Source organism: Mustela nivalis (assembly GCF_964662115.1).
Source record: "Mustela nivalis genome assembly, chromosome: 20".
NCBI lineage: Eukaryota > Metazoa > Chordata > Mammalia > Carnivora > Mustelidae > Mustela > Mustela nivalis.
In genome coordinates, this window is record NC_139039.1 from 4,017,734 (window position 1) to 4,036,484 (window position 18,751).

The 18,751-nt window shown below is 41.5% G+C and overlaps 1 protein-coding gene across 1 annotated transcript; it reads left to right on the forward strand.

The window, feature by feature from the left end:
• The first annotated feature begins 460 nt into the window (after nt 1-460).
• Nucleotides 461-18,215, forward strand: CHRNA6 (cholinergic receptor nicotinic alpha 6 subunit). The gene is made up of 6 exons (XM_082715192.1): nt 461-771; nt 2,863-3,002; nt 12,667-12,711; nt 13,799-13,908; nt 14,000-14,978; nt 17,107-18,215. Exons 1-6 carry the CDS (start codon nt 693-695, stop codon nt 17,236-17,238), a joined length of 1,485 nt encoding a protein of 494 aa, XP_082571318.1. The 5' UTR covers nt 461-692; the 3' UTR covers nt 17,239-18,215.
• Nucleotides 18,216-18,751: the final 536 nt, after the last annotated feature.

Consider the following 18,751-nt stretch of genomic DNA (forward strand, 5'->3'; position numbering starts at 1 on the left):
CTGTCCAGGTGGCATCCCATGTTCAGGACATCCCTCTGGTTCTCAGACACCTAATTTCTGGTCCTGGATGGTGATTGCTGAGCGCAGAGAGACAAGACAAGAGCCCTGGAGTCAGACGAAACCAGGTGAGTGCTGCTCGAAGCCTCACGTATTAACACAGGAAAGGAAACTTCTATTTTAGAAAGTTTTCTAATAACAAGGCTAAGCCTTGATTAACCAGAGAACTCAGTGAATCAGGACACACTGTCTGGGACCCAGCACCTGCTTTCCCTGGACTTGGGGCTCAGTCAAAGGGTGTTTCTGCCCCCCATCCCCAAGGATGACTGCCCAGACTGTGCAATGAAAAGCTCGAAGCCTGACAGTGTTTCCCGTCCTCCCTCGGTCCTGCCTGCCCGGCGTTCCCTCACTGCTGCTCTTCACTGTTCTTGCACGAAAAGGGATCTGGGGTGACAGGAAAGTGATGACTCATCTGACATCTGGTTGAATCCTTTTTATTTGCCCTTTTGTTGGCCTTAGGCTCTGATCCTGGGAACATCCGTGTTGCATTTGGGAATGTTTTTATTTCACAGAAGACACACGTGGATTGCAGTGGGACTCTGATGATTTAAAGGTCTGATGCGTGTGGCTGTCTGATAGCTCTCTGTTTTCCACAATCCTTTGACTAGAAAAAGAAATCAAAGTGTGTTTTAATCATGCTGACCAGCCAGGGACAGGCGCCTCTTCCCTTTGGTTTGTGTCTCTGGTTCTGTGTCTTCATGCCTTGCTTGAAAGGTAGGTTTTATTTCTGCTTTATCTCATATTCTCTTTTCAGCTACATGCCTTTGCTCTTCTTTTCTAGCTGTGCTTGACAGAGCAGAGATGAGATATTTTATGAGCGAACATGTACAGGGGCTGCAGAGGAAGGACTACAGTTATAACTGCTAATTAATCTATTTCTTACTGGGTAGGTTTAACATGTAACGTGAGGTTTAGGGGCTGGGGTGGGGAGGACAATGAAGCATTGTAAACCATACCTTATTTATTGTCCCACTAAAAATATGGTGATAATAATGATGCAGCTTTCTCTCCATCTCTGCTATAGGTATATTTGATTTATTTGTATTTGTATTTAATATATATTTTTAAAACTGTGATTTGTTAGCTGATACTATGACTTAGTCCATGAACCCTTCCATTTCGAAGGTCATCATCATTTTTTTGGGAAGCATGTCATAGTACTGTGCTGGAAATGAGTCCTAAGAGTAAGATTATTCATTTTAAAAGTTAAGCCTTGGAAATAGCTGCTATTCTGCTAAAGAAAACCACATTTCCACGTGCTGGTGGCTGGAGCTTGCTTGCTCTTCAAGACTCATGAAGGCTTCTCTATAGGGTCGGGGGGGGGGAATGGGTAATGGGGTAATGGAGTGAATTGTTTCTTGTCTGTTTCATGTAGAAAATTTCTACCATTATTGATTATGGTAGCAAGGGTGCTATTTTACATTTAGATTTGTTCTTTCTTGCTGAAAGCCCAGAGTTTCAGTGTTTCCCACTGCATTTGTCAAATGACTCTCTTTATTTAGTCCTACAACAGCTATCCTTTTGTTCATTTTTGCGGAAAAAATTTTCAGTCCCTTTAATTTTCTTTCTTTCAAGGTGTAAATCCCTCTGGGAAATTTGTAGAACAGTATTTCAGATGTCAAACTTGGCTTCTGTAAGGGAAAATATAGAGGGGTATTAATGAAATGGATTATTTCAAATGAAGGCAAGTAACCCAGTTTCAATGCATTCTTGGAAAAATACATACACATTAGACTAGTTAAAATTTAGTGACTAAAATCCCATTATTTAAGAACTAATTTTGAATTCTTTAAAAAAAAATTTTTTTTTTAAAGATTTTATTTATTTATTTGTCAGAGAGAGAGAGGAGCGAGAGTGAGCACAAGCAGACAGAGTGGCAGGCAGAGGCAGAGGAGAAGCAGACTCCCTGCCGAGCAAGGAGCCCAATGTGGGACTCTATCCCAGGACGCTGGGATCATGACCTGAGCCGAAGGCAGCTGCTCAACCAACTGAGCCACCCAGGCGTCCCTGAAATCTTTTTTTTTAAAGATTTTATTTATTTATTTGACAGAAAACAAGCGGGGGGAATGGGAGAGAGAGAAGCAGGCTCCCCACTGAGCAGGGAGCCCAACGCAGGGCTGGATCCCAGCACTCTGGGATCACTACCTAAGCTGAAGGCAGACACTTAATGACTGAGCCACCCACGCATTCCTAATTTTGAATTCTTTAAAAACTATTTAAATAAGTTTGCCTCAGAGCCCTTGCACTTACACAAATCTCCGAAATAATTGAATTCAAAGCTGATTTTAAAAAGGAGTATCACTTGTTAAGATCTTAAGAAAATCACTAGTTATTTCAGTTTGCTTGGTGATTTCCCCAGCTAAGCACCTCACTGACTGTAGAAACAGGTAGTTGGATCAGCATTTTGACAGGAAAGGGCAGGACTCTTCCTTAATAACCAGATCCGAGAGGTCATGAGCTATCCTCAGTGACATAAGCAAAAACTGGAGTTCATGTTACCCCTTTACACTTGTGCATTATACTTTTAAAGTGCTCTTGCCAATATTATTTTATTTGATATCACACCAGTTCTGGGCATTACTCTTTTCGTCTTCAGGGCCAAGGAGACCAACTGAGGCTCAGAGAGGCAGGGTACAATGAGCACCAGGGGCCGTCTGTGTGGGTGGACAGAATGCAGGGGCGGGAGGGGTCCGTCGGCTTAGACATCCCACTGCCCATGTCACCTGGTGATGGAAGCTGCCAGCACCCTTCATCTGTGAGCACCCTCTCTGCTTCTCTAACCCCTCTGTCTGCTTGGCCATGCAGGTTCTGCCGCCTGTGCCTCTGAAGAGAGACTCTTCCACAAACTGTTTTCTCATTATAACCAGTTCATCAGGCCTGTAGAAAACGTTTCTGATCCCGTCACGGTGCATTTTGAAGTGGCCATCACACAGCTGGCCAACGTGGTAAGTGCCACCAGTTCACCACTGGTTCCGGGAGGAACCCTGACTCTGCCAGGGGTGGGGGTGGGGCAGCCAAGCAATTCTCGACCTTGTCCCAGTTATTGCATGTGGTAAATATAGAAAATTTAAAAATATGAACAAACACACATTTGCATGAATGCTGGGTCTTCAAAGCCCTCCGGTTGGGAAGAAGACCCTTTCCCATTGAAGCCGTAATTACTCACATCAAGGCAGTGTCTTTCCAGAAGTGCTTTTAGAGGGAGTTGATGAAACAAAGAGGGGAAAGGGAGGTTGAAGGGAGAATACAGAGGGAGCTAACTTCACTGTGCATCTATTAGGCACCAGTCACTGTGTCTACATTTAGTTGCTTTCAGCTGCATTTCACAGCTGGAGGGAAGCTCAGGTAAGCAACCTTCTTAAGGTGATAGGACTATAACATGGTGGAACTGGGGTCTTAATCAAGCCCATCCCGACTCCAAAGCTCATGTTATTTTCACTCCATAGAAAAAGAATGGCTCGGGCACCTGGGTGGCTCAGTGGGTTAAGCCGCTGCCTTCAGCTCAGGTCATGATCTCAGGGTCCTGGGATCGAGTCCCACATCGGGCTCTCGGCTCAGCAGGGAGCCTACTTCCTCCTCTCTCCCTGCCTGCCTCTCTGCCTACTTGTGATCTCTCTCTGTCAAATAAATAAATAAAGTCTTTAAAAACAAAACAAACAAAAAAAAAATCTAAGCCTTAAAAAAAAAAAAAAAGAAAAAGAATGGCTCTAAGTCTTCTACATTATGCAAGAAAGGAAAGAATAAATCACCTTCTTTAATATAGAGTTCCATCGAGCCCTGAAAAAAAAAAAAAAAACCAGATGGGAATTTGGAGTTCTTACTTTAATTTATGGCTCCTGAGTTCAAGGGCAAGTAGGACTGCAGTTCTTTTTGAATAATCTTCATGTCCTCGTTGGCAGGAGAGGAGGTAGCGTGCCCTGATATTACAACATAGAGCAGGGTTCTAGCCCCAAGTCATGGGACGGGGCTGAGCTGGCTTGGACCAAATTCCAGGAATAGGCAGGCTCAGGATGTAGGGGGTGAGAATAAAGCGTTTCCAGAGAGACAGCAGTGCACTGCAAAGGGAGCCCCTTTCATCGGTCCCAGCCTATGGATGAGGACTTCGCCCCTTGGGAAACAGTGATGGTTCCCAAGGTTCTCAAGGTTCACTGGGGAAAGACTTTAATTACAGATGTGAGGTCAGGGCCCATGATATTTCTCCAGTCCATGCTTCCCAGTGGATGAGGCTGAACCTGGCCTGGTCCTCTGGCTTCTGGCCCAAGTTGGAAGTATGTATATACTGGTACGTATTGGTATTAAAAAAAAGTCACATGTTTTGTTTTGCTTAGATGGACCCAGTCATGCCTTTAAAAAATATTTATTTGGTACCTATCCTGGTCCTCTCTACCCCCAAATAGTGTTGTACTGCTTACTGGCCTCCTACTGGGCTGGGAGCCATAATTTGCTGTGGAGGGATTGTTGTAAAGTAAGTTTCACCTAAAGTTAGTCTATTTCACTGCACAGCATCACTTCAAATTCCTGGTTGATATACTCTTTCAGGACATTGTTCTGAGGATGGTGGTTGGGGACAGAAGAATACAGATTTTGACATTTGCATTTGGCTGCTCTCAGAGACTTTAAAAAATAGCACAGCCTTAATAAAACAAGTTTAGAAGGTTAACATCAGGTGTATTCATGGTGTTAGTGACTGTACCACTGTGTTCGGTTGTTCAGGTTAGGCACTGCACAACATCCAGGGGATGCCAATCACACAGACCATGATAATAGACATCTGTGACTTCCTTGAGGAGCTTTGTTAGAAGTCCTACTAACATCCTTGGCTTCCTATCTCATGGGCAACCTCTAGCTGTGAGGGAGACTTGGGAAATTTATTTTTTGAGTTGAATTTTATTTACTGAAATAATATTATAGATTCATATGCAGTTGTAAGAAATAATAGAAAGATCCCTTGTACACTTCACCCAGTTTTCCCAGGGGCAACCACTAATATGTCTTCCATTTCTAGAATTTTGTCATTTTGAGAAACTTATATAAAATGGAATAATATAGTATGTAATCTTGTGGGATCGGTTTTTGCACTCAGTATAATTTTCTGGATACTCATCCCAGTTGTTAATTATATCAATAGTTTATTTCTTCTTGGTACAGAGTAGTATTTTGTGGGTATATTTGCACTGCAATTCATTTTACTTTTCATTGGCTGAAGAACATTTGGGTTGATTCCAGTTTCATTCTATTACACAAGTGCTATGAACTTTCGGGTCTAGGTTTTTGTGTGAATGTAAATCTTTATTTCTCTGGGATAAACCCCCAGGTGTGCGATTACTGGGCCATATGGTAGTTGCATGTTTAGTTTTTTAAGAAACTGCCAAAATGCTGTCCAGAGTGGCTCTATCCTTTTACATTCCTACCAGCAATAATAAGTGATCCAGTTTATCCACAACTTCACCAGTATTTGGTGTTATCACTGTTTTTTTTTTTTTAATTTTAGCCATTCTAATAGGTATATAATGATATTTCATTGTAGTTTTTTTTTCATTGTAGTTTTAATATGCATTTTCCTAATGACTAATGATATAGAACAGTTTTCCATGTGCTTATTTGCCATCTGTATATCTTCTTTGGTGAAATGTTTGTTCATGGTTTTTGCCCATTTTCTAATTGGCTTTTTTTTTTTTTTTTTAACTCTTCAGTGTTGAGAGTTCTTGCTATATTCTAGATACTAATGCTTTGCCAGATAAATGCTTTGCGTATACAGTTGACCTTTGAGTAATGCAGGGGTTAGAGACACCTGCCCCTACCATAGTCAGAATTCTTCAAATAATTTTTGACTTCTCCAAAACCTAACTACTAATAGTCTAGTATTGGCCTAAAGCCTTACTGGTTACATAAACACTTATTTAACACATATTTTATATGTTACATGTGTTATAGTCTGTATTCTTACAATAAAGGAAGAAAAAATAAAATGTTATTAAATCATAAGAAAGAGAAAATACATTTATAGCACCATGTCCTAAAAATTCTACATATAAATGGACCTACACAGTTCAAACCTGTGTATTCAAGAGCCAGCTATATTTTACCCTAGTTTGTAGCTTCTTTTTTCATCTTTTTCATGTGGGCTTTCACTCAAACTTTTCCATTTTTATGAGGTCCAATTTATCAATTTTTCCTTTTATGTTTTTTTGCTTTTGGTGTTAAGCCTAAGTCTTTGTCTTATTGCAGGTCCCAGAGATTTTCTTTTTTTTTTTTTTTCCCTTAAAGTTTTATTTATGTTTCTCATTCAAGACTGTGATCCATTTTGAGTTTTTTTAAAAAAATTTTTTGTATAAAATGTGAGGCTTGGTCTGTTTGGTGGGGGTGGGGTGGGTGCTCCAGTATCATCTGTTGAAAAGTCTATCCCTTTCCCCGTTGAGCTGACTGTGCATTTTTGTGAAAAATCAGTTGAGTATATTTGTGTGGGTCTATTGCAGGGTCCTCTGTTCCATTCCATTGATCTATGTGACTAACCTTCCACCACTACCACCCAATCTTGATTACTGTAGCTGTATTGTCTTTTTTTTTTTTTTTAATTTTAAAAGATTTTATTTATTTATTAGAGAGAGAGTAGGAGCAGGGAAAGGGGCAGAGGGAGAGGGGAGTTAGACTCCCCACTGAGCAGGGAGGCTGATGGAGGGCTTGATCCCAGGACCATGAGATCATGACCTGAGCCGATGGTGGACATTAACCAGATAAGCCACTCAGGCGCTCAGCAAGTCTTAATATTGGCCAGAGTGATTCATGTCACCTTATTCTCCTTTGCCACAATCATATTAGTTATTCTGGGGTCTAAGTCTTAAAATAAGCTGCTTATATATACAAAAAACCCTGCTGGGATTTTGAAAGGAATTGCATTACATCTATAGATTAATTTAGGGAGAAGTGACATTTTTACTGTTGTTGAGTCTTCCAACCCATGAATGCAAGATAGTTCTCCATTCATTTGGCTCTTTTTTCATAGCATTTTGTAATTTTCAGCATACAGATCCCATTCATGCAGGATTATGTGTAGATGTAGGTATTTTGTATTATTTGAAGCAATTGAAAATAATGTGCTTTTAATTTTGGTTTCTTCATGTTCATTGTTAGTATGTGGAAATTGAATTGACTTTTGTATGTTGATCTTGTTATCCTGAGATCTTGCTGAACTCACTTCTTAGTTTCAGTATTTTTATAGATTCCATGGATTTTCCTATGTAGGCAACCATGTCATATGCAAATAGAGATAATTTTATTTCTTTCTTTTCAATCTGTCCTCCCCCCACCCTTTTTCTTGCAGTATTACATTGACTAGAATTCCCAGTACTGTGTTGAATAAGAGTGGTGAGAGTGGACATCTTTGCCTTGTTCTCAATCTTAAGGAGAAGGTATTCAGTCCTTCACCGTTTAGTATAATGATAGCTGTAAGCATTTTTTAATAATATTTTATTCACTTATTTGACAGAGAGATCACAAGTAGGCAGAGAGGCAGGCAGAGAGAGAGGAGGCAGCAGGCTCCCCACTGAGCAGAGACCCCCCCAATGTGGGGCTTGAATCCAGGACCCTGAGATTGTGACGTGAGCCGAAGGCAGAGGCTTTAACCCACTGAGTCACCCAGGCGCCCCAGCTGTAAGCATTTTATAGAGCTTTTCATCAAGTTGAAGAAGTTCTCCTTTATTCCCAGTTTTCAGAGAGTTTTTATCATGAGTTGATGTTGAGCTTTTGTTAAATGCTTTTGTTTGCATCAATTGATATGACATATCAATTTTCATTACCTTGTTGATATGGTAAATTATATTGATTGATTTTTGAATGTTGAACCATTCTTACATCTCATTAGTCATGATGTATAACTTTTTATATATTGTTGGATTCAGTTTTCTACTACTTTATTGATGGGTTCACAACAGATATTGATCTATAATTTTCTTTTTTTGTACTGTCTTTGGGTTTTGTGTCAGGATAATACTTCATAAAAAATATTTGGAATTGATCCATCTTCTTCTATGTTCTGGAAGAGATCATATGGAATTGATAATACTTCTTCTTTACATAGTTGGTGGAATTCTCAAGGGGAACTTACTACATCTAGAGACTTCTTTTCCAGGAGTTTTTAACTATAAATCCAATTTTTAAAAATGGCTATAGGCTATTCAGACTGTCAACTTCATCTTCTTTGAATTCAGGTAATTTGTGGCTCTTGAGGTTTTAATCCACTTCTTTTAAATTTTTGGGTGTATGATAAAGTTGTTTATAATATTGTCTATTATTTTTAATGGTTACAGGATCTGTAGTGTTCCTATTTCATTTCTGATGTTGGTGAGTTGTGTCCTTGATTTTATTTATGCCAATCATGTTAGAGGTTCATCAATTTTGTTATTTTCCCAATAGAATCAGCTTTTATTTCACTGATTTTTCTTTATTGTTTTCCTTTTCAATTTTATTGATATCTACTCTGTTTAAAAAATTTGTTATTTTTTATTTAAGTAATCTCTACATCCAATGTGGGGCTCAAACTCACAACTTGCAAGATCTCAAGAGTTGCATGCTCCAATGACTGAGCCAGCCAGGTGCCCCATAATTTCTATCCTTATCTTTATTTTTCCTTCCTTAAGCTTGCTTTGGGTTCATTTTGTGCTTTCCCCCCCTAATTTCTTGAAGTACAAACTTGGATTATTCACTTGAGGGCTTTCTTTATTTATAATATAAGTATATAATGTTATAATTTTATTTTCAGCACTGTTTTAAAGCTATGTCCTTCATGTTCTGATATTTTGTGTTTTCATTTTCATTCAGTTCTATGTATTTTTTAAAATCTTCTTTGAGGGACACTTGGATGGCTCAGTCAGTTAAGCATCTGACTCTTGATTTCGGTTCAAATCATGATTTCAGGATTGTAAGATCAAATGCTGCATAGGGCTCTGTGCTCAGTGCAGAGTCTGCTTTGGATTCTCTTTCTTCCTCTCCCCTGCCCCTCCTCCTGCTCATATGCAAGCATGTGTTCTCTCTCTCTTTTAAATAAGCAAATAAATAAAATCTTTTAAAAAATCTCCTTTGAGACATCCTCTTTGACCCATGGATTATTTAGAAGAGTATTGTTTAGTTCCTGTGGGTGTAGAGATTTTCTTGTTATCTTTTGTTATTGATTTCTAGTTGGATTCCATTATGGTAAAAAACACACTGTACATTTTCTTTTTTTTTTCACACTGTACATTTTCAATTCTTTTAAATTTTATTAGGTTTATTTTATGGCTCATGATAAAAATATGGTTTATTATCTTGGTTAATAGTCCATGCATACTTGAAAAATATGGGTATTCTGCTGTTTTGAGTAAGTGTTCTATATATGTCAGTCAGAGGCTGTTGATTGATTATGTTCTCCAGATCTCTGTTTTTGCTGATTTTCTGTCTAGTGGTTCTATTGGTTGCTGAGGGAGGTGGTGTTGAAGTCTCCAACTATAATGGGGGTTTGTTCCTTCTTTCAGCTTTATCAATTTTTGTTTCATGTCATTGAAGACTATTGTTTTGGTGTGTATACAGTTAGGATCATTATGTCTTCCTGGTGAATTGACCCTTCTAGCATTATATAATGTCCCTCTTTGTCTATTGTAATTGTTTTTTTCTGAAGTCTACTTTGTTGGATATTAATGTAGCCATTCCTATAGACGCCACCTGTTCTCAAGTGGGGTACGAGAAGTCCCTGTGGACCATACATTATTGTCCTTGAGTGATGGTGAGCCCTGAGGGGGTTCTTTGATGCAGTACAGCCAGGCTGCCCAACCACCAATTCCCTTCTCAGACTCTCTAAGTCTTTTGCTGCTCTACCCAGAAGTGTTTTTGCTGCCCTACAGAATGACTCTGGCCACAAAGTTTTCTGGGTGGATGATCTTTCAGTGTAAGAGCATATCTGCTGTCCCCCCAATAGCAATTCAAGACAAAGCCCCTGTCTAGTGTTTTGATGGCTTCCCATATCTGAAATGACTAACTTAAAGGCCTTCAAAGTGTAGTCCACCTGGCCTTTCTCATCTCATTCTCTAGTGCTCCAAAAGCTACTCAATTTGAAATTGTAACTCTAATCCTTTGAGGCAGGCTGGGTGTCAACTAATTTATTTTCCCAAGAAGGAGATACAGGGCAATGGTCCCAGGAATGTGGACTGGTGGGTCTCTGGCCTCCTCCAGCTGTGCTGACTGATGGCAGCGCCCATGACCATTGGTGTGGTTTGGAGTTGGGTGGAAAATAAGACTTGTCAGAACAAGTTCTGATCCATAAAGTTGGATGACACCCCTGACGATGTCCACACCACATGGTGCCTCACCAGCTTGTGGACGTGTTGGAGGGCAGAAGGGGATATTGTCAGGATGATATTGCCAATGGATGTGAATGATCTGAACACAGTGTACCAGTTCACAGTGTACACTAGTTCTATCAACACAGTATACTAGTGTACAGTGAAGACACAGTCCTTGGAAGATACTTATGACATGTACCACTGAGACCTTTCTAGACTTCATAGTTAGTCCATTCCTGATTGGAAGCCAGTGGATTTATTGACATGGCTCTGCTAGAATCTATAGGGCACAACATGAACTTTTCTTAAGCAGAAGGCACCAGCTTTAGGCTTGGGTAATTATAAAGTCATGGACTGCTTGGCCAATGGATAAGTATAACCTTTTTTTGGTTTGTTTGTTTGGTTGGTTGGTTTTTTTTTTTGTTGTTGGTTTTTTTTTTTGTTTTGTTTTTGCTTTTCCTGGCTAGTAGGAAACCATAAATGTAACTCCTTTGTTGAACTTTTAAAACCCTGTGGCTTACCGTGACTTAATACAAACCCATTTGAAGAAGGAAGCTTGGCAGGGGCAGTAGTGAACTAGAGAGCAGCTCAGTGAAAAACAGCAGATTGGGGGCCTGAGTCCTGGCCATAGCTCTGTCAAACACAGTTGAATTCATTTATTCTGAGGGTGTCCATGTATCTTGTAAAGCAAGGTTTGTAAGTTTTTATTTTTTTTAAAAAGATTTTATTTATTTATTTGAGAGAGAGCTCAAACTATGTTGACTTTGAGAGAAAATGTGGCTTAAAACTGTCTTTCAAATCTGATTTAAGTCTCACCTCTTTTGTGAAACCTTTCTTTTTCTTTTCTTTTTTTTTTTTTAAAGATTTTATTTATTTATTAAAGAGAGAGCAGGAGCAGGGGGAGAAGCATAAGGAGAGGGAGAAGCAGACTCCCTTCTGAGCAGGCAGCTGGACATGGGGCTCGATCCCAGTGCCAGGACCCCAGGATCATGACCTGAGCTAAGGCAGCTGCTTAACTGATGAGCCACCAAAGCGCTCCTTGTGAAGCCTTTCTGATCTCTGCTTGTAAAGGTTTATGATTCCATGAAGGGAGGAAGAGAAGGGCAGTGGGCGGGGAGGGGAATTACTGCAGATGGTGATAAGTATCAGAACCTGATTCATCGTTTTTACCATCTTCATCCCCAGTCCTTGAAAACCTCCCAACCTCAGCTGTGCTCAGCACTCTCTAGGCTCTGAGTCCTGAGCCCAATTGCCCCTTGAAATGTCAGCCTCAGCTCACCATGGAGTTTTCCATGGTCTGGGACTACCCCTCCGCGGCAACACATCCCAATTCTTTTCCAAGCCATGCTGATTGCTTCAATCATTCATTGTTCATATATTTATTGAGTACCTACTATGTGCTCTATAAATGCTAGGACTGCAGCAGTAAACAGGATGGAAAAATTCCCTACCTTCATGTGTCTAAACGGTTAATTGGGGAGACAAAAACATCAATAATAGTTATAAATCCCATGAAGAAAAATAGAGAGGGATGGACACATACTACACATGTGTGCACACATATCTGTTTTAGACAGCATGGTCAAAGAAGGCTTCTCTGAGGAGATAGTTTAAGCTGGTAACTAAATGGTCTGAAGAGAGTCATGGAGCTATCTGAAAGAAAACAGTTCAGGTCAATATCCCAAATATAATGTGTTCATAAGCAGCTAACAGCCTTCAGTGGGAAAACCACAGAAAACATATCCAGAACTTTCATCAACTTTACAACACAACAGCTTGGAAGCTATTGGGTGTTCCCAGTGGCCCACAGTGCATTCCCCAAGCTTACCAACTGGGGCACTTGGGTGGCTCAGTTGGTTAAGCTTCTGCTTTTAGCTCAAGTCATGATCTCGGGTTCCTGGGATTGGGGTAGAGCCTGGAGTCAACGTCCTTGCTCAGCAGAGGGTCTCCTCCCTCTCCCTCTGCCCCTTACCCCTGTTCATGCTCTCTCTCACACTCTTTCAAATAAATAAATAAAATCTTAAAAAAAAAAAAGTTTTCATAGAAGACGTGAGACTTAAATCAGATTTGAAAGACAGTTTTAAGCCACATTTTCTCTCAAAGTCAACAGGGTTAGGACCAGATGTGAAAATATATTTCTGGTTATATTTTACAAGTTGCTTTTTTAGTCCTTTGTTTTTCTTCCTCCATTAGTATGAATAACTCAGATTTGGCTCTCCTTTGTTGTAATTCTTGTTCTACGATCCCCCTGTATTAGCAAGTACATTTAAGGCTAAAAAATACTGTTTCTTTTTCCCAGGATGAAGTCAACCAGATCATGGAAACCAATCTGTGGCTACGTCACGTATGTGTCCTTCCCTTAGACGTGTCTTACTTATGCACCAGCCTAACAATGTCTAATGGATAAACTCTGCTAGCATTCCCTCTTTCCATCTCCAACTTATAACAGAGCGTAAAATATTATCTGTCACCAAAGCCTAAAGTTCAGCTCTGGTCACAGCTGCTTGATGTAAACTTCACAGGTGCAGAAACATAGTGATAAAGTTCTCCGGGACATAGAGACTTCTCCCTTCTGGTTTCTGCCCTCAGGTATCCTATTTCTATCTGTAACTTGAGCCCCAGAGTCAGTTGCTTGCCCACCTTTGGTCCTGCTGCGCCAGACCTAGGAAGTCAGGAACTGAGTATGAGAGCACCAGCTGGTTTTATCAGTTATACCATCTCATGCTTCCCTCTTGTCTTAATCTTTTACACAGACTTTGTAACATGTTCATCATTGTACACTTGAACTATCTTTTTAATATTAGAAATGAGTTGCTACTCCAGTGTGAATATAGTCTATGGAACATACAAGTTGAGTTTTTAAACTTGGCTAGCTAATTAATAATCAATAGTTAATTATCTAAGTTATATTTGTCAAAATCAGCTCAGCTATGTAGCCCTCTATTCCACACGGATTTACCCTCTCAACTTTTGATAGAAACCAATGTATTCTTGGGTGCCTGGATGGCTCAGTTGGTTAAATGTCTGCCTTTGGCTCAGGTCATAATCCCAGGGTCCTGTGATGGAATTCGCATGGTTCCGTGTTCAGTGGCGAGTCTGCTTCTTTCTCTGCCCCTCCTCCTGCTTGTTCTCTTCCTCTCAATCTGTCTCTCACCAAAAAAAAAAAAAAAAAAAAAAAGAAAGAAAAAAAAAGGAAAAAAGAAAAACCAACATATTCTTTATTTAGTTTTTTAAATAGGCTCCATGCTTTGTGTGGGGCTTGACCTCATGACCTTGAAATCAAGAGTTGCATGCTTTACTGACTGAGCCAGCTAAGTGCCCTCCAATGTACGCTTTAAATTTTTCCAAAATCCCTGCTAAACCAATATAGAATTAACACTGGAAGAAGGTTACTAAGAATTTTTTATTCAATTGACTTCTACTACCTTTAGATCTGGAATGATTATAAATTGCGCTGGAACCCAATGGAATATGATGGCATTGAGACTCTACGTGTTCCTGCGGATAAGATCTGGAAGCCAGACATTGTTCTCTACAACAAGTATGGGCTTCCGACAGAAGTAGTCTCTTTCCGAAGTTGCCTTTGGTACAGCAAAGGGAGTGTTACTAATGGTGTCTGGTTTACTTTGCAGTGCTGTTGGTGATTTTCAAGTTGAAGGCAAGACAAAAGCTCTCCTTAAATATGATGGCATGATAACCTGGACCCCACCAGCTATTTTCAAGAGTTCCTGTCCTATGGATATCACTTTTTTCCCTTTTGATCATCAAAATTGTTCTCTGAAATTTGGTTCCTGGACATATGACAAAGCGGAAATTGATCTTCTAATCATTGGATCTAAAGTGGATATGAATGATTTTTGGGAAAACAGTGAATGGGAAATTATTGATGCTTCTGGTTACAAGCACGACATAAAATACAACTGTTGTGAGGAGATATACACAGATATAACCTATTCTTTTTACATTAGAAGATTGCCAATGTTTTATACCATTAATTTGATCATCCCCTGTCTCTTTATTTCATTTCTAACTGTGCTGGTCTTTTACCTTCCTTCTGATTGTGGTGAGAAGGTGACACTTTGTATTTCAGTTCTGCTTTCTCTGACTGTGTTCTTGCTCGTAATCACGGAAACCATCCCGTCCACGTCTCTCGTGATCCCACTGGTGGGTGAATACCTGCTGTTCACCATGATCTTTGTCACCCTGTCCATTGCGGTGACCGTGTTCGTGTTGAACATACATTTTCGCACCCCAACAACACACACCATGCCCAAGTGGGTAAAGATGGTTTTCCTCCAGCTGTTACCCCAGATCCTGATGATGAGGAGACCTCTGGACAAGAAGAGGGAGATGAGTTCTGATAAAAACTCCAAAGGCATTTCCAGTAGGTCCACCAAAGTCAACTTTGACCATCGCAGAGAGACCAAACTTCCTACGGCATGTTGCCGCTGTCCGAAGTCAACTGAGCTTGCCACTGGCAAGAGAAGATTAAGCCATCAACCTTTACCATGGATGGCTGAGAGTTCAGAGCCCTCACCTGATGTCGAAGATGTAATTAATAGTGTTCAGTTCATAGCAGAAAACATGAAGAACCAAAATGAAACAAAGGAGGTAGGTACATAGCCTCTCTAGTCTGTCCACCTGCAGCAGGCTTAGAGGCATTTTATAGATCAGCAATATGTGAGTTCTCTTTCCAAGAGGGTAAGGAGAATTATTCTAAGACCAAGTGGTTATTATACAGTTATGGGTGAAGTAAACCACAGCTTCATGGCAAACCTCCACCTCCACAAATGGTAACTCCAGTGAAATCTGGTTAAAGTAAACATTCAGGACAAACTTGGTTAATGAAAGTTTTTCTTTTTCTTTTTCTTTTTTTTAAAGATTTTATTTACATATTTGAGAGACAGCATGAGAGCAGGGAGGGTAGGGAGAAGCAGGCTCCCCAGCAAGCAGGGAGCCTGAAGTGGGCCTCGACCCTAGGACTCCAGGATCATGACCTGAGCAGTTGCTCAAACCACCTCCGGGTGCCTAATGAAAGTGCTTCTTAAAAACAGTGGCAGAGGGCACCTGGGTGGCTCAGTTAGTTAAGCAACTGCCTTCGGCTTAGGTCATGATCCCGGAATGCCAGGATTGAGTCCCGCATCGGGCTCCCCGTTCCACGAGGATCTGCTTCTCCCTCTGACCTTCTCCCTGACATTCTCTCTCTCACTGTCTCTCAAATAAATAAATAAAATCTTTAAAAAACAAAAACAAAAACAACGGTGTCAGAGGGAAGGGTGAATGAGGAGACCTGCTCACAAATCAGCCTGTAGTCTGAGCGTGCTGGAAGAGGGGAGTGAGTCCTCTGCAATTCCAGCCCCACTGATGGCTACTGTAGAGTGATTTAGGTGCAGACTGAATGAGCCTCAGGGTTATTTTTAGCAGCAACCTATTCTGTTTTTGTTGCCCCCAAATCTACCTATAGCAGCAAGGACCTCCCCCATCCTCCAAAGAGAGAGCTCAAGAAAATCATGCCAGTTTCCCACATCATCAGGATGACCAGCTGAGGGCATCTGAAAACCTGTGCCAGGTGTCTGGGTTTGACCTCATACTGCAGCCGCCGGCATCTGTATCTCCTAGTTAAAGGACGGCTGGAGACCTGAAGTCTGCCCATCCTGTTGGTGCAGAGGAGGGTACCGTGACTGCGGGTCACAAAGCAGGGGGTGGGGAATGCATCCTGGGACAGGTGAGCCCAGAACTGTGCTCTCATGGTGACACCTTCATAACATGGAGGGAAGAGTTGTTGATTTAAACATCACCAGGTAGGGATGTCAAGACACAACCCGAGACCTAGGTCTCAGGCGTAAGCTGGAGGCGTAATACATGGAGGTCAGAAACTGGAATGTTACAGAATGTTTTCCCTCTCTCGGTGCCCACAGTTCTTTGAAGAAGGAGGAGGTAGACCAGACAGAGTGGTGGGCAGCAAAGCAAGGCTTATTGAGGGATAGAAAAGTGATAGCATAAAAGCTCCCATGGAGTGAGGGGACGCCAGAGGGTTGCCCTGGGAGTTTCTAATCTAGGGTTTGTATGGGCTTGTTGGCGGGCTGTTTTATCTGATGAGCCCCCCCTGCGCCTGTCACCCAATCAGGCTTCTGTCATAGGGGAAAGGATGGAGGGCTCCTTCCAGGGTGATGTAAAGTCCTTTTAGTAGTGGTTTCCTCTTAGGGCGGTGGGGGGTTGGGGAGAGGCTCGGGCCGGGGCTGTTCCCTGCCTGCCTTCAACTATCCTTCATCAGAAAGACATGAGAAATGCAATGAACTCTCCACAGCAGCATTTCTTGCGGGCTGGAGGGCTGCCTATGCCTGAGAAGGGGGCCCTCCATCCTTCCTCATGTCCTGCGCTCCCTGCCTCCAACCTGGTGCCCAGTCTTGCCAACAACTCAGAATATTCAGTGCCAATGGCAAAGGTTGAGCTATCTCGGGAGTGCTTTTTTTGCAGGAAAAGTCTTTTGTGCCCTGTGCGTCCTGCTAACTCTGTTACCATCCGCATGAGGCGTGGAAGGGTTTGCATACCCACGCTCTTTGGACAAAAGTTCTGTGAACTCTCTAGGCAACATGGCTTAACCAGGATAAAACTAATATTTGCTTTAAAAATTGCCAGGGAAGTTTTCTTGGAAAAAGAAGCAGTTTATTTATGAGTGCATTTTCTAAGGTTTCCGTATATATTTTTTAATCGTTTCAACTTTTTGTTTGCCTTTCAGGTAGAAGACGACTGGAAATACGTAGCCATGGTGGTGGACAGGGTCTTTCTTTGGGTATTTATAATTGTCTGTGTGTTTGGAACTGCGGGGCTCTTTCTGCAGCCGCTGCTGGGGAACACGGGAAAGTCTTAAGGATGTATTTTCCTTTTAGCTTTTGAAACTTACAGATGCTGTATTTGTTCCATGCTCCCGACCATCAGGAAAGGGACGTAAAGGTTTCTGTCCAAGTCCCCCATTTACTGAAGCTGATGGCTAGATGGAGAAAGAGGACTTTATTGCAAATCAGGAGGCTGAATGCCCTCTTTTGTAGCACAGGGGAGTGCCTAAAGATGTTTTATAATCCTGGAGCCCAGAGTTGGCAACATCCACAGGCTTCTCTTTTCTGGATACGTCTGACTTCCAGGAGCATGAATGACCCTGAAATCAACCATGTAATCAACATCAAACCACAGTAGAACAGAGTACTCTTGTACCTCCAGTTTCCACCGCTTATCATTGGACATGAAGCTCCAGCTTGTGCCTTGCGAGCTCCTGCAGCTCTGGGGAACTATTACACGCTTGCTTCCTTAGGCATGCCTCTGGGATGTACTTAAACATGTCAACATTATTTGATATATTAATAGGCAAAAAGTAAGAGATCATCAGGGTCTAACCCAGCAGGCTGCATTAATTAGCCTTCATCTGGCAAGAAACTTAAGTGGTAACCCAGCACTGTGCTAGGCATGGCAAAGCCTGCCATTCCCAAGTGCTTGCAGCTTTTTCAGAAAAGTCATAAACACAGAGATCTCTAGGACCAGGCAGTGCATGGGGAATGTGCCTAGAGCAGCCAGAGTGGGACAGCATGATGTGTTGTGGCTGTGAAGGACCTTCTACTGGGGGTTAAAGATGTGGCTGTTCTTGTCCGCTGTTTCTGTCTGTTAGTTGTAGCTAAGGCTCCAAATAAAGTTATTTCTTCTGTAAGAAATTGTGTTCTGGTACCTTTTGGAGCAATACCATCTCTGAGAGGGACACTTTGGGATTTCTGTTTCATTCCACTCTAATTTATCTTCATGTTTGTTGTATAAATATTATTGTAATAAAAAATGTATTTCAAAGCAGAAAAAAATAAATCCACTTAACAAAGAAACTAATTTTGTTCTTGCGTTTCCCCATCTCGTCCTTGTCTGTGCACGCACACGATTTTACACTTCACTTTTACCTTTCAATTTTGTATTTTGCTGTTTTCTCAAAACATGTCCGCAGTATTTCTCCATGATGTTACAGAGGCTTGAATGGGGGGGTGTCCCTGCTGGTCAGGGATGGTGGTGCCGGTGGTGAGAGAATTCACGGGAGGCAGAACAAAGGAGATTGAAGTTTATTGACTACACTGCAAGGGAGCAGCAGGCAGGACAGCGAGGGACAGATGGTCTGCCATGAAGTGGTGGGGAGGGGTACAGGTACAGGGCGGAATGAGGGAGGTATGGGAATGAATGGAATTTTCCCTTTTTTGGTAACCGTGCCTGGGCCTAAGAAGCCCATTGGTCAACGAGGGCCTATGGCTGTTTGGGGACATGCTGTTTCCAGAGCCTGCTTACGCTCAGCCCCAAGTTCACAGTGGGCCCTTGTTCCTTGCTCAAGTTTCCATTGCTCAAGCCCGCTGCTTTCC

What these genes read in the sequence shown, in the direction of transcription:
- CHRNA6 (XM_082715192.1), top strand. Translation starts at nt 693, where the DNA reads ATGCTGACCAGCCAGGGACAGGCGCCTCTTCCCTTTGGTTTGTGTCTC. An exon ending in GACATTGTTCTCTACAACAA is followed by an intron (nt 13,909 to 13,999) that starts GTATGGGCTTCC and finishes TTTACTTTGCAG; the next exon opens with TGCTGTTGGTGATTTTCAAG. An exon ending in ACCAAAATGAAACAAAGGAG is followed by an intron (nt 14,979 to 17,106) that starts GTAGGTACATAG and finishes TTTGCCTTTCAG; the next exon opens with GTAGAAGACGACTGGAAATA.